The sequence below is a fragment of the Mercenaria mercenaria genome, chromosome 9 (genome assembly GCF_021730395.1).
Source record: "Mercenaria mercenaria strain notata chromosome 9, MADL_Memer_1, whole genome shotgun sequence".
Lineage (NCBI taxonomy): Eukaryota > Metazoa > Mollusca > Bivalvia > Venerida > Veneridae > Mercenaria > Mercenaria mercenaria.
Genome location: NC_069369.1, coordinates 41,917,856 through 41,932,965, shown reverse-complemented (window position 1 = coordinate 41,932,965; position 15,110 = coordinate 41,917,856). Strand labels below are relative to the sequence as shown.

General features: G+C 35.5%; 1 protein-coding gene and 1 long non-coding RNA gene across 2 annotated transcripts in view; both read right to left on the bottom strand.

The window, feature by feature from the left end:
* Nucleotides 1-600: 600 nt before the first annotated feature.
* Nucleotides 601-5,458, bottom strand: LOC128559501 (uncharacterized). Its single transcript, XR_008372408.1, has 3 exons — nucleotides 4,066-5,458; nucleotides 1,951-3,187; nucleotides 601-1,791 (listed from the first exon to the last, which is right to left on the bottom strand). It is a non-coding gene; the product is annotated as an uncharacterized LOC128559501 (long non-coding RNA).
* Nucleotides 5,459-6,889: 1,431 nt separating this feature from the next.
* Nucleotides 6,890-15,110, bottom strand: part of LOC123546990 (fat-like cadherin-related tumor suppressor homolog) — a 117,302-nt gene continuing 109,081 nt past the window's right edge. The window contains exons 17-19 of the mRNA XM_053551301.1: nucleotides 9,673-9,808; nucleotides 8,622-8,788; nucleotides 6,890-8,309 (exon numbers count right to left, since the gene is read on the bottom strand). Coding sequence (XP_053407276.1) covers nucleotides 8,273-8,309; nucleotides 8,622-8,788; nucleotides 9,673-9,808 — 340 coding nt within the window. The 3' untranslated portion in view covers nucleotides 6,890-8,272. The remainder of the gene's footprint in view (nucleotides 8,310-8,621; nucleotides 8,789-9,672; nucleotides 9,809-15,110) is intronic.

Here is a 15,110-nt window from a genome sequence, read left to right as displayed (position 1 = left end):
GGGATATGAATTATTACATCAGGGGGAATTTAATTGCTTATTCTAATGGAATTTCTTGAACTAGCGTAATGGTCAACATGAAATCAACAAAAATTAGCAAATCTACTCAAGGGAAAAAGTAATGTTAATGTAGTCAGTCATTGAGTGCATAGGTCCTTACCTCATTTGACTGGCTCATGAATATTATAGCATGGTCAAGTTTTCTTTGGGCGAGGTACTAATCCAGCTTTCATATCTCTAAAATTATTAGTCAGAAGGACCAGTGGAATGATCAACTGCCATATAGCTTTATAGGCATTTTATCAGTATAATTTTAATGCAGTGCTGAACATTCCTTGTTAGCCACCTGTATTAAGCAAGCTTAACATTCACAGCAACTCCCTCAGCAACTCCCTCAGCTGGCTGCTTAAAACAGGTTTGACTGTATAGACAACAACTGAGATCTGGTGCAGTATTGAATACATCCCAGTATTCCCCAAAATAGAATATGCAGGTTTAAAAGCAGAGAACCACTCATTATTTGTCTATATTCATGGGTTGCAACTTCCAATATGATAAAGCTTTCCACAACAAAAAATAAGTTATCAAGGCTATCTTGAAAATCTGTTTTTATTTGGATTGAGACTGTAGTTTTTTAATTATGTAGTGAAAGTTAATATTTAATATTAACGTTGAATATTGACTGTTGTTTGAATCATATATTACATAGATTGTTAACATGATTTTTTTCTTTTATGAATAAAATATCTCAATGATATATCTTTTCTTTACATCTATTACACTGCTTTTGATACGAAAACTATTGTATGGGATCTCTGGAATGGAAGTTTGATCAACACAATGCTTCATCACAATTATTTTTAGCTCTTCTGAACGGTTCAGGCCTGTATCCTTCATTTGTTGTCTGGCATTAGCTTTTCACTTTTAAACAACTTCTCATGAACTGCAGAATGGATCATCACCAAACTTGGTCTGTACCACCCTTGTAAGATTCTTTCATAATTTTTTCAAACTGAATTTATGGGCTGCCAGAGCTAAAAGTAGAAAAAACACATGAACTGTTTGATGGAATATCGGTAAACTTGGTCTGTAGCTGGGGCGGCCAGAGCTAAAAATAAAAAAAAATCTTTAAACAGCTTTTTCTCATGAACCACTTGATGAAGGGTATATTTCTTTGCACCTGTCGGTCGGTCAGTCCGCCCCTCTGTCAGTAGAGCTAAACTTTGTTTGTAGCATTCATGTAAGGTCCTTTCTAAATTATCAAATTGTTCCACTTGACTGAAATCGGGGGCTGCCAAAACTAAAATTGAAAAACCATTAAAAAACTTCTCATGAACTTCTTGATGGAATTTCTCTCAACTTTGACTGTAGCATTTGTCTATAAAATCGTCTCCTACATTTATGGCCCCATTTGGAGAAGTGAAGGGTATATTTCTTTGCACCTGTCATTCAGTCCATCTGTCCCTCTGTTGGTAGAGCTAACAGTTGCCACTAAATAACTTGAGAGCCACTTGACTCGAAACCATCAAACTTCGTACCATGATTGGGCACTTGAAGTATATGATCCTGATAGTTTTTTGGATCAGTAGGTCAAAGGTCGCAGTCACGGGCCTAAACCTTCAAAACAGTTTCTGCCCAATAACTGGAGAAGCACCTTCAAACTTGGTACCATGATTGGGCTAATAAAGTAGATGATAATCTTGTTCTTGGGGTCGATAAGTCAATGTCACAGGGGCCTGAACCTTCAAAAAAAGATCCACGCAGTAACTTGAGAACCACTCTACCTAGAACCTTAAACATAAAAGCATGTTGGGTAATGAAGTAATGACCTGTTTTAGCAAGGTCAAGGTCACAGGAGTCAGGGCTGCCGAACCTTCCAAAACTAAAGAAGACTTTCCAAACAAGCAAGTAAACCTGAACCTTGAAGAACAGTTTCACTCTACCTAGAACCTTTGAACATAAAAGCATGGTTGGGATAATGAAGTAAATGACCCCTGTTCTTTAGGTCAAAGGTCAAGGTCACAGGGGCCTGAACCTTCAAAACTGTTTCCGCCCAATAACTGTAGAAGCACTTGACCCAGAACCTTCAAACTTGGTACCATGATTGGGCTTATAAAGTAGATGATCATCTTGTTCTTGGGGTCACTAAGCCAATGTCACAGGGGCCTGAACCTTCAAAAAAGTTTCTGCTTTATAACTTGAGAACCACTCTACCTAGAACCTTCAAACATAAAAGCATGATTGGGCTAATGAAGTAAATGATCCCTATTGTTTTTTAGGTCAGAGGTCAAGGTCACAGGAACCTGAACGTTCAAAACGGTTTGCTAACTTGACCCAGAACCTTCAAACTTGATAGCATTATTGGGCTTATAAAGTAGAGAACCCCTGTTGTTTTTTCGGGTCAGTAAGTCAAAGGTCAAGATCACAGGGACCTGAAACTTGAAAACAGTTTCCACTCAGTTAACCACTTGATAGCATGATTGGGCTAATGAAGTAGATAACCCCCATTGATTTTGAGGTCAGTTGATCAAAGGTCAAGGTCACAGGAACCTCAACATTAAAACTATTTCTGTAATTTAAGAAACACTTGACCAAGAAACTTCAAACTTGATAGCATGATAGGGCTTAATGAAATAGAAGACTCCTGTTATTTTAGGGTCAATAAGTCAACAGTTGAGGTCATACGGGCCTTAACCTTGAAAATCATTTCCACTAGCTTGAGAACCACCTGACTCAGTATCTTCAAACTTGATAGCATGATTAGGCTTATGAAATTGATGAACCCTACTGTTTTGGGAGTTAGTAGGTCAAAGGTCAAGGTCAAAGTGATCACAGGACTGAAAATTGGGGGAACATGACATTGTGTTTACTGTTCAGATGCTTGACTGAGTTTAGGGGCTGCCAGAGCTAAAAAAAAAAAACAACCTTTAAACAACATCTCATGAAACACTTGATGGATTATCGCTGAAATTGGTCTGTAGCATCCTTGTATGGTACACTCTCAATTTGTTCAAACGGTTCCTCTTGACTGACTTTAGGGTCCACAAGAGCTAAAAGTATAATATCATTAAACAACTTCTTTATTGCTTGACAGAATGTCACTGAAGTTGGTCTGTAGCATTCTCCTAAGCTCCTCTCTCACAGTTGTTGAAATGGAATTGCTTGACTGATTTTAGGGCTGCCAGAGCTAAAAATAGAAAAAAAACTTTAAATGACTTTTTCTCATGAACTGCTCACAGATTGTCGCCTAATTTGATATGTAGCATCCATCTAATGTCCTCTACTTCATTTGTTCTGTTGGTTCTGCTTGACAGATTTTAGGGGCTGCAAGAGCTTAAAATAGAAAAACCTTTTTTACTAAACACAGATGTAATCATTTATGATTCAGTGTGTCATACATATATTTAAGATCAAATTATCAGTTTCAGGTGAGCAATTTAGGGACACTTTGACATTCTCGTTTTGTTACTGAAAATAAGACCACTTGCACCTCTGTACCATGCTAAAAAGTTATACCGTTAATACTTCATGGACACCACTCTAGTCAAGTAAATATGGTTGCCTTAAAATGAATCATTTAACCAATGGTGCAACTGGAATTTAAATTATTCTTTTATTCAAGCAGCAGACTACCACATTTGAAAGAATATTTCCCAACCAAATACTTGAATCTCCTCATGTAGTTAAAGACTTAACAAGAGTTCTTGAGACAGTCCCTCTTTTCATGTAGTTTACAACCTTACACTCATGAGACATTCCTTCCCTTAAAGCACTTAAAAACCTTATTACACACTAACCTAACACTTGTGAGACAGTCCTTCCCTTCAAGAAGTTAAGAATTTAACATGAGACGAGACAGTCCTTCCAGTTGAGTAGCTTACAAACTTACACAAGACAGTCTTTCAGTTTACAAACTAACACAAGACAGTCCTTCCCTTCAAGTAGTTTACAACCTAACATTCATGAGACAGTCCTTCCTTTCAAGAAAATTACAATTTCTACACAAAGCGCACATCATTTCAGGAGAAAAAGCACCTCCTGTCTGGTAACAAACATCTTCCTTACCTGAAAGAGCACCTCCCGTCTGGTAACAAACATCTTCCTTATATGAAAGAGTACTTTCTATCAGGTAACAAACATCTTCCTTACATGAAAGAGTACTTTCTATCAGGTAACAAACATCTTCCTTACATGAAAGAGTACTTCCCATCAGGTAACAAACATCTTCCTTACATGAAAGAGTACTTCCCATCAGGTAACAAACATCTTCCTTACATGAAAGAGTACTTCCCATCAGGTAACAAACATCTTCCTTACATGAAAGAGTACTTCCCATCAGGTAAAAAACATCTTCCTTATATGAAAGAGTTCTTCCTTTCCTCATACAGTCAAATAATTATCTGTTTGGAAACTTGTGTGTCCATTGGAAACTGGTGTCCCAACTTCCTGTTACTATTCATGGTTTCATGAACCAAGGTGAAATACTTTTAAGATATATGCAACACAAACTTTTATGTGTATTTTTCACAAAGTCAAGGACCATAACTCTGGTCTAGCTAAGTGAAATCCCAAATAGAACACTCAGATGCACAACTTCATATGCTATATAACGATCCCCTGATGTTTTATGATTCTAAGGCTTTTCAGTCATGGAAATTGTGTTGAGGAGAAATGTACCTGTGAGGTGGGAATATAACAAATGAAGAACATGTATTTTATTTGAACATGAACTGATTTATTGCAGAACGTAGCAGTAGCCTCCTCCACTTTCTAACACCTGCCCCTTCCCCCCCCCCCCCCCCTTCTTTATTTTGCATAAAAGTAAAATGTACTTGTTGGATTTTTGAAGCAACCTGTTTTCTGTTACAGCTTCTTTCTGCTGTGGGCCTACTTTGCAAATGCGTGGCTCTTTGGCTGTGTTTGTGGTGCTCTGTGCTTCCGAGAAATCTACCCTTACCTATTATCTATTGACCCATGATGAATTTAGGAGACAAGAAGTTGTGGGTAATGTAATATATAAATATCTGAAAGTAGCACAACAATATTCTTGTCAGACTTTGATTAGGGTCACCGAATGAATGTAAAGTAAATATATACACTATCAAGAAAGAAATGTTCGAGTTATACCCTGGACAAGGTTTTCAAAAAAGGGAGATAATTCAAAAATGGGACCATTTAGAGTTATGGTTGCTTACCACAGCACTTTCTCTCAAAGAGCTCTGTCATTGTGTAAAGTTACAACTTGGTACCTTCAATACTTTCTGAGTTATCATCTGGACAAGAAGAGTGATGAACAGACAGATGGATGGGCAAGGTAACAACAATATTATGCTTCCCACTTCAGGCAGCAAAAAAAAATAACTTAGGCACAAAAATTCACATTCTGAATTATAATTTCAACTACAGGTTACATATTTTTAAGATATATGCGACACAAACTTTTAAGTACTTTATGGGTATTTTTATGCCCCAGAAGGGAGGCATATAGTTTTTGAACCGTCTGTCGGTCTGTCCGCAATTTTCGTGTCTGGTCCATATCTTTGTCATCCATGATGGATTTCAAATAACTGCATGAATGTGTACCACAGTAAGACACGTTCATGCGCAAGACCCAGGTCCGTAGCTCAAGGTAAGCACAGACAATTAAGTCATTCTTTCATTGATTAGGCATCGTCCCGTCAATCATGTCATCCATGATGATTCAAATAACTGCATGAATGGTACACAGTAAGACGAGTGTCGCGCGCAGACCCAGGTCTGTAGCTCAAAGGTAAGGTCACATTAACTAAATGGTACATTTCATGATAGTGCATTGCCGTCCATACTTTCATCCATGAGATTTTCAAATAACTTGCATATGTGTACCACAGTAAGACAACTTGGTCGCGCGCAAACCCAGGTCCGTAGCTCAAAGTCAAGGACACACTTAGACGTTAAAGCAATTCATGATAGTGTGATGGGCGTGTCGGTCCACAATATTTGTCATTCATGCATGGTTTAAAATATGGCATAATTGTACCACATAAGACACTTCCGCGCGGACAGTCGTAGTCAAAGGTTCCTAAAGTCTAAATATCGCCATTAACATATTCATTCAATGCCACAGGGCATGTTCGTCCTTATGGGACAGTCTTTTCTCTATGTCAAGGACCATTATTCTGGTCTAGCCAAGTGAAATCCCAAGTAGAACGCTAGATGCTCAACTTCACATGCTATATAACAATCCTCTAATGTTTTATGATTCTATGTAAAATATTTTTTTGAGATACATGCACCACAAACTTGTATGCCCTTTATGCATATTTTTGACCTGACCAGGGACTTTAAGTCTGATCTGAGCAACAGAAATCCCAAATATAATACAAAGTGCGTAACTTCACATACTGAATAATATTCCTATTATGTTCATGACCTTAGCTCAAAAATATTTTAAGATACAAGCGACAAAACTTTTATATCCTTTTATGCATATTTTGCCAAGGGCCATAACTCTAGTTTGGCTGAATGAAGTCTCTAACAAAAGCCAAGGTGTATAACTTCACATGCTGAACAATATTCCTTTAATGTTTCATAATCATAGTTAAGATACTTTTTGAGATACATGAGACACAAACCTTTGAGGCCCTTTATATGCATATTTTTGACAAAGTCAAGGGCCATAACTTTGGTTTGACTGTGTGAGATTCCAATTAAAACTGCAAGTGCACAACTTCACATGCTGACTAAGAATCCTGTAAGCTTTGTTGACTCTGGGTCAAATACTTCCTAGATAATTATGCACCACACAAATTCAGACAGAACAATGGATGGATGGACAGACAGACAGAGAAGGGAAACTCTAAGTGCCCCTCCACCCTCCCATCTGAAACACAAAAAACACACACAGTGATAAATAAAATATTACAAAAATTGTTTAATTATGACTATAACAACTTTAACAAGGGTTTATTTTTACCAAATGTTTATCACAAAAAGAAAAGTTGGCTAAATAATTGATTAGCAATCAGCAGAAAGCATTTACACTGTTTATAACGTAATTTTGCATTTAAATAATTATTAATGTTCTATTGCAATGTTTTGAATCCCCATTGTTTTACAATACAAAGCCAATATTGGACAATCAAATGTCTTTAAACGATATATAATCCTTGTGTATAAAAGTTTTGTATTGCAAATACATCTTTTGAACATAAAAGATAACAGCAGTCTGTAGAAAATGAAGAATAACACAGAATGATGTCACATTTTCAGTTGTCTCTTGATTAGAGCAATTTTGATAAAAATTAAAGAAAAAGTTATGCCAGAAAAGAACAAACTTAATTTACAGATGTATGTTAATACGTAAATATATCCAAAACAGTTTTTTCAGCCTGCAAAATAGTGACTAAAATGTGAATTGTTTCATAGAAGTTTGCAAGTTTGCTAGTATATGAAATCTGCAAGCATTGTAAGACAGTCCATGTAACAGTCATTCCAAAACAACAACAAAAACACTGAATTTATGGTAGTTCTGCACATTGTGATCAATTCTTTTTCTACAATGTAGAATTTGATTTGAACCTGGATTTTTTCCAAAACTTGAGAATATACTTAGAACATTCTGCAAATAAAAAACATAGGGTCATGTGCTTGATTTTTTGCTAGACTGATTGGAAAAATTTGAACCTCACACAAGTTTTCATAAAGGGGTGTCATAATGGCTGTTTATTGGAAAATCACAATTTTGATAACATTTTGGCAAATAGAATTTGTTCTACAGTGTACATTTTATTGAAACTCCTCACAGTAGTAATAATCATATGATATACAAAATGATGAGATAAAATCTCCGGCATTGGGCGATTTAATGTTGGTGGATAAAATGTGTATATCTGTGTGCTTGGTTTTGAAATATTTGCCTATGATAAAAGTGATCCATACATTTCAAGCTGGTTCTAAAACATTATTTGGCATTATATAACCTGTCAAACATTTTAATTTAAAAAAGATAGTAACGTTGCCGTTTTAATAGATTTACTCATGTGTTGCCATTAATTCATATTAAACTGATTTTCCTTTTCGTATGTGAAGTCCAGGCTTTATTCTAAGTTATCGGGATACATGGTGTTACACCATCACTTTGGTTTATCAAACGTACAGAACTAAGTTAATGTCTCCAAAACAGTGACACAACCTGCAGCCTTTAAAGTTGATAATATGTTTTCCAAAACAATGACGGAAATGTAAATGAAGCTTTCTTTGTCATTGTGGTGTAAGTGGGGGTGGAGATTTGTCATGGCCTGTCCACGAGAGGTCTCCGATCTTTCCAGCTGTAATATAAGAAAATTACCTGCAGTAAGCAATCTCATTATAACAGTGTGAAGTTAAAAGGTCAGAAGTGGTTACTTTTCAATTGTTATGAAAGCTATAACATTAAAAAACCGAATCCTTTAAAGTCAGCTTCCTGGAAAGACCAGAAATAATGTCATACGAGAAGGTGACCCACTAGGGGCTTAACGTCTGACTTGAGCTGCTAACACTTTAACCATTAGACCACAGCTACCCATTATAGTATCAAATGACACAAAACAGGGCTGTTGGTAGTTAAAAGCAAACTAATCCAATCTAACAGTCTAGTATACCTGGGAACCTTTCTAGTTGATGTATAAGGATCAAGGTAGTTGGCTGCCTTTGGTACAGTGCTTGTTGAAGGAACTCGGAACATTTCATAGATTGGTTCAGGTCTCACTTCACCAGACCAGTCATATCCACTGTTTGGTGTACCATACCGTGCACCTTCTGCAGGGGTCTGTAACATACAACTAGTGCTAGTGAAACTCTGATGTAACAAATCTGAATATGAGGAACCACTGCTAAACAGGAAACCGGCCGAGTGCATTTGTGTAACATTTCGTTGATCAGTTCTCCTCTAACTTAACCAGTTATATTTACTTTTTGGTGTACCATACCACACAACTTTTACTTTGAAACAAAAATGTGACCAACAGTTTCAATAATATATGGCAAATAACAATATTAATATATGTTGATAAATAAGTGATTTGATATCGGCCCTGTTATTTGTCTGAGGGCAGTCGTATTGGCACAAGGACAAATAACAATCACTTATCTATTAACAATTTTATTAAATAACTTCATGTACTTAAAGGATTCAAAATTTAAAAACTCAATTTAATTATTGTAACAAAGAACAACTCTAAAAATACACAACATACTTTAACCATTTTTATGGAAATATTAAGTAAAGTAATCAAGATATAATCAAAACCATGTTGTTTGTACGCTAAAAACTATGCTCAGTCAACGCTTACTGACTTTAAAAACAAAATGGCTGCCGTTTCCGAACTTCCAGCTGCGAATCTATATCATTTTTTTTTGGCCCTGTCTAATTAGCCAATCAAATTCCTTAAAATGCGGGCTTTATATCTATATCACTTTTTGGCCCAGGGCCACTGACTGATATAGATATTGGCACTGTTATAGAGGAGGCCTTTGTATTATTGGACGAGGCAAATGCTGTGTTTAAGGGCTAATAATTAATAGTTATTTAATAACAGTTTTTAAAAAAAATTTCAGAACATCAAATGAAGAAGACATTTCCTCTATAAAACATTCACTTTGGGTCATTTTAGCAGTAAATATGCAAGAATATAAGTAAAGCATAAGTTATACATTTGTTTTCTTGGTTTTGGAGTCTCGCTTTGTGGGTAGCCAGCCATCAATTTCTGCATCCTCGTCAGCATATTTGTGTCTATGTCCAAAACTAGCCAAATCATAGCCTTTGTCACCAAACCCTCGGACACCAGGCCTGTAATATATACAATATATGCCGGAACTATAGAAATTGGCTGTCACTATTAGTGACAAACAACCCCCGAGCATTTATGCCAAGTAATTTTAAATTCCCTTCATCGATGGCAGAGTTATGGACCAGACAAGAAACAGACCATTTTAACCTCTAAGAGTGACCTTGACCTTAGAGCTAGGGTCTGGATCTTGCGCATGACACATTGTCTCATTATGGGGAACATTACGCCAAGTAATTTCAAAATCCCTTGAATGGCAGAATTATGAACCGGTCATGAAACAGACCCCATTAACCTTTGACTTCTAAGTCTGTCCTTGACCTTGGAGCTAGGGGTCTGGGTCTTGTGCAGGACACATCATCTCATTATGGTAAACATTTATGCCAAGTAATTTTAAAGTCCCTTCATGGATGGCAGAGGTATAGACTAGACATGAAAGACCCTGTTAACCTTTGACCTCTAAGTGTGACCTTGACCTTAAAGCTAGGGGTATGGATCTTGCGCAAGACACATCGTCTCGTTATAGTTAACATTTCTTCCAAGTTATTTTAAAATCCCTTCATGTATGGAAGAGTTATGGACGGACACGAAACAGACCCTGTTTTATTCTTTGACCTTTAAGTGTGACCTTGACCTTGTAGCTAGGGGTCTGGGTCTTGTGCATGATAGGTCGTCTCATTAGGGGCCTGGGTCTTGTGCATGATAGGTCATCTTATTATGGTGAACATTTATGCCAAGTTATTTCAAAATCCCTTTATGGATGGCAGAGTTACAGCCCACATGAGTACAACAGTTTTTGTGAACAAGTTCACAAAGGCCCAATCATAACACACTCCCTCATGGTATATATATATAATTGTTACTGTGTGACTGCTGGTGAAGATGCTCATCTGATTTTTTGTCTCTGTATGATAGAATTATTGTCCTACTCATGATTTCTAATTTAAATTCATGCATTTACCGCCTTTTCTAACATGCCGTTACGCGACATTCAACCATTGACATCGACGTCATCATTTTCTGTTATTGTTATTGTACTTGAACGTCACTTCCGTTTGAGCAAACATATATTTCTATTCAGGAACTTGATGTAAAGATCAAAAATTGGTAAGAATTATTGAATTGAAATTAAATGTTTTGTTTTAAAAGGTCGTTTATTATATATTTGCGCTTGAATACTTATTGGCGTGTTTAAGAAATTTAATTAGAGATATTTGTGTAAGAAATGTAACTGTCACTTTGAATATATTGAATATGTGTTTTTTATCTGTGATTTAAATATACTTTCTTTAGTATATGTATAATTGTTTAAAATTTCAGAGAATCGCTACGCTAGAGAATAAACTGTAAAGTGAATCAGCGCCTACTCGTTTTTACTGTGGTATCCAAGTTCCCGAACAGTTGGTAAAGATAATTTAGGAAGTTGGATTATAAATATTAAGAGAGTTATTACTAGATTACCTTTGAAGCTGGGTTACATAACAGCAACGATATTGGATTATGTAATACTTACGATGTACAGTTACAAATACATGTATCACTAATTGGGGCTGTCTGCAGCATATCCCTTCATACAGTAATGACTTCATACAGCAATGACTTCATACAGCAATGACTTCATACAACAATGACTTCATACAGCAATGATATTGGATTATGAAATACTTATGATGTAAAGCTACAAATATTACTAACATAGACTATACACGTATATAGCGTATCCCTTCACACAGCAATGACATTATACAGAAATGATACTGAATTATGAAATACTTATGATATAAAGTTACAGATATTACTAACGTAGGCTGTCTACAACATTATCCCTTCATACAGCAAAGATATTGAATTATGAAATACTTATGATGTAAAGTTACAAATATTACTAACATTGGCTGTCTACAGCATATCCCTTCATATAGTTATGGCTTCATACAGCAATGATACTGGATTATGTAATACTTATGATGTAAAGTTACAAATATCACTAATGGAGGCTGTGTACAGCATATCCCTTCATACAGCAATGACTTCATACAGCAATGATATTGGATTATGAAATACTTATGATGTAAAGTTTCAAATATCACTAATTAGGGCTGTCTACAGCATATCCCTTCATACAGTAATGGCTTCATACAGCATTGATACTGGATTATGAAATACTTATGATGTAAAGTTACAAATATCACCAATGGCAGCTGTCTACAGCATATCCCTTCATACAGTTATGGCTTCGTACAGCAGTGATACTGGATTATGAAATACTTATGATGTAAAGTTACAAATATCACTAATGGTGGTTGTCTACAGCATATCCCTTGATACAGTAATGGCTTCATACAGCAATGATACTGGATTATGTAATACTTATGATGTAAAGTTACAAATATCACTAATGGAGACTGTCTACAGCATATCCCTTCATACAGTAATGGCTTCATACAGCAATGATACTGGATTATGTAATACTTATGATGTAAAATTACAAATATCACTAATGGAGGCTGTGTACAGCATATCCCTTTATACAGCAATGACTTCATACAGCAATGATATAATTGAATTATGAAATACTTATGATGTAAAGTTACAAATATCACTAATGAAGGCTGTCTACAGCATATCCCTTCATACAGTAATGGCTTCATACAGCAATGATACTGGAGTATGTAATACTTATGATGTAAAATTACAAATATCATTAATGGCGGCTGTCTACAGCATATTCCTTCATACATTAATGGCTGCATACAGCAATGATACTGGATTATGTAATACTTATAATGTAAAGTTACAAATATCACTAATGGAGGCTGTGTACAGCATATCCCTTCATACAGTAATGACTTCATACAGCAATGATATTGAATTATGAAATACTTATGATGTAAAGTTACAAATATTAATAATGGAGGCTGTCTACAGCATATCCCTTCACACAGCAATGATATTGGATTATGAAATACTTATGATGTTACAAATTTTACTAACATAGGCTGTCTACATGTAAAATTACAAATATCACTAATGGCGGCTGTCTACAGCATATCCCTTCATACAGTAATGACTTCATACAGCAATGATACTGGATTATGAAATATTTATGATGTTACAAATATTACTAACATAGACTGTCTACAGCATATCCCTTCATACAGTAATGACTTCATACAGCAATGATACTGGATTATGAAATATTTATGATGTTACAAATATTACTAACATAGACTGTCTACAGCATATCCCTTCATACAGTAATGGCTTCATACAGCAAATATATTGAATTATGAAATACTTATGATGTAAGGTTACAAATATCACTAATGGAGACTGTCTACAGCATATCCCTTCATACAGCAATGGCTTCATACAACAATGATACTGAATTATGTAATACTTATGATGTAAAATTACAAATATCACTAATGGCAGCTGTCTACAGCATATCCCTTGATACAATAATGACTTCATACAGCAATGATACTGGATTATGTAATACTTATAATGTAAAGTTATAAATATCACTAATGGAGGCTGTGTACAGCATATCCCTTCATACAGTAATGACTTCATACAGCAATGATATTGAATTGTGAAATACTTATGATGTAAAGTTACAAATATCAATAATGGAGGCTGTCTACAGCATATCCCTTCATACAGCAATGATATTGGATTATGAAATACTTATGATATAAAGTTATAAATATCACTAATTGGGGCTGTCTACAGCATATCCTTTCACACAGTAATGGCTTCATACAGCAATGATACTGGATTATGAAATACTTATGATGTTACAAATTTTACTAACATAGGCTGTCTACAGCATATCCCTTCATACAGTAATGGCTTCATACAGCAGATATATTGAATTATGAAATACTTATGATATAAGATTACAAATATCACTAATGGAGACTTTCTACAGCATATCCCTTCATACAGCAATGGCTTCATACAACAATGATACTGGATTTTGAAATACTTATGATGTTGACTTACAAATATTACTAACATAGGCTGTCTACAGCATATCCCTCCATACAGCACTGATACTGGATTATGTAATACTTATGATGTAAAGTCTAAAGGAGGCAGTCTACAGCATATCCCTTCATAACGCTTTGATATTGGATTATGAAATACTTATAATGTAAAGTTACAAATACTACTAGCATAGGCTGTATACACTGGCAGCAGATCAGAAAGAAAATGCCTCCGTACGTGTTATACCCTACCCCTAGGTATTCTATAAGAACCATGGTCATGAACGGGAAAGTGCACTAACCCATTTCAATCGTACATTTCTGAACTTAAACGCGCAGTTTGGTGAATGGGTACCTAGTATATTGAACAAGCGATAATTTATCTTCCATCATGCATCAGTCACATTGTCTCAATATTCCATATTGCTGAGGTTATCAACATATTTTATGTTTTCGTCAACATTACTGAAAAAACTTGCTTGACTTTCCCTAATGAACATCCGGTCTAGAGGTCACGGCAGTGTGCACATGTTCGGCAAAACGTAAACAAACAAAAGCAGAATTTTAAAAAATCACAATTTTACACTAAAACTCGAAATGATGAATGAAATTCACCTTGTATATGATCTTTAATTTGAAATCGTACATTGGTCTGCATCTGTTCTGTTTATTTTATTCATTTTGCACATTTATGCTGCATTTTCACATTTTAGCGAACACGTGTAGTTAAATGACGATTGACATACATTTTCACAACAGCCAATCAGAATGGTTTTGTAATCTAGAACGGAACTTCACCAGGGAAGTTCAAGCATGTTTTTTGTGTAACGTTGAAATAACTATAAACTACGTGTTGTTTTTCTAAGATAAGATGTATTGAAAAAAATGTGACCGGTACACAATGGAAGATAAATTACCGCTTGTTTGATATCCATAGTACACATTTACCGCACTGCATGCTTTAGGTATGAAATGCGGGATTGAAACGGGTTAGTATATTTTCCCGTTCATGACCATGGTTCTTATAGAATACCTAGGGGTAGGGTATAACAAGTACTGAGGCATTTCCGTTCATACAGTAATGGCTTCATACAGAAATGGTATTGGATTATGAAATATTTATGATGTAAAGTTACAAATATCACAAATAGAGGCTGTCTACAGCATATCCCTTGATATAACAATGACTTCATACAGCAATGATATTGAATTATGAAATACTTATGATGTAAAGTTACAAATATTACTAACATAGACAGTATACAGCATATCCCTTCATACAGCAATGACTTCATACAACGGTCTTATTGGA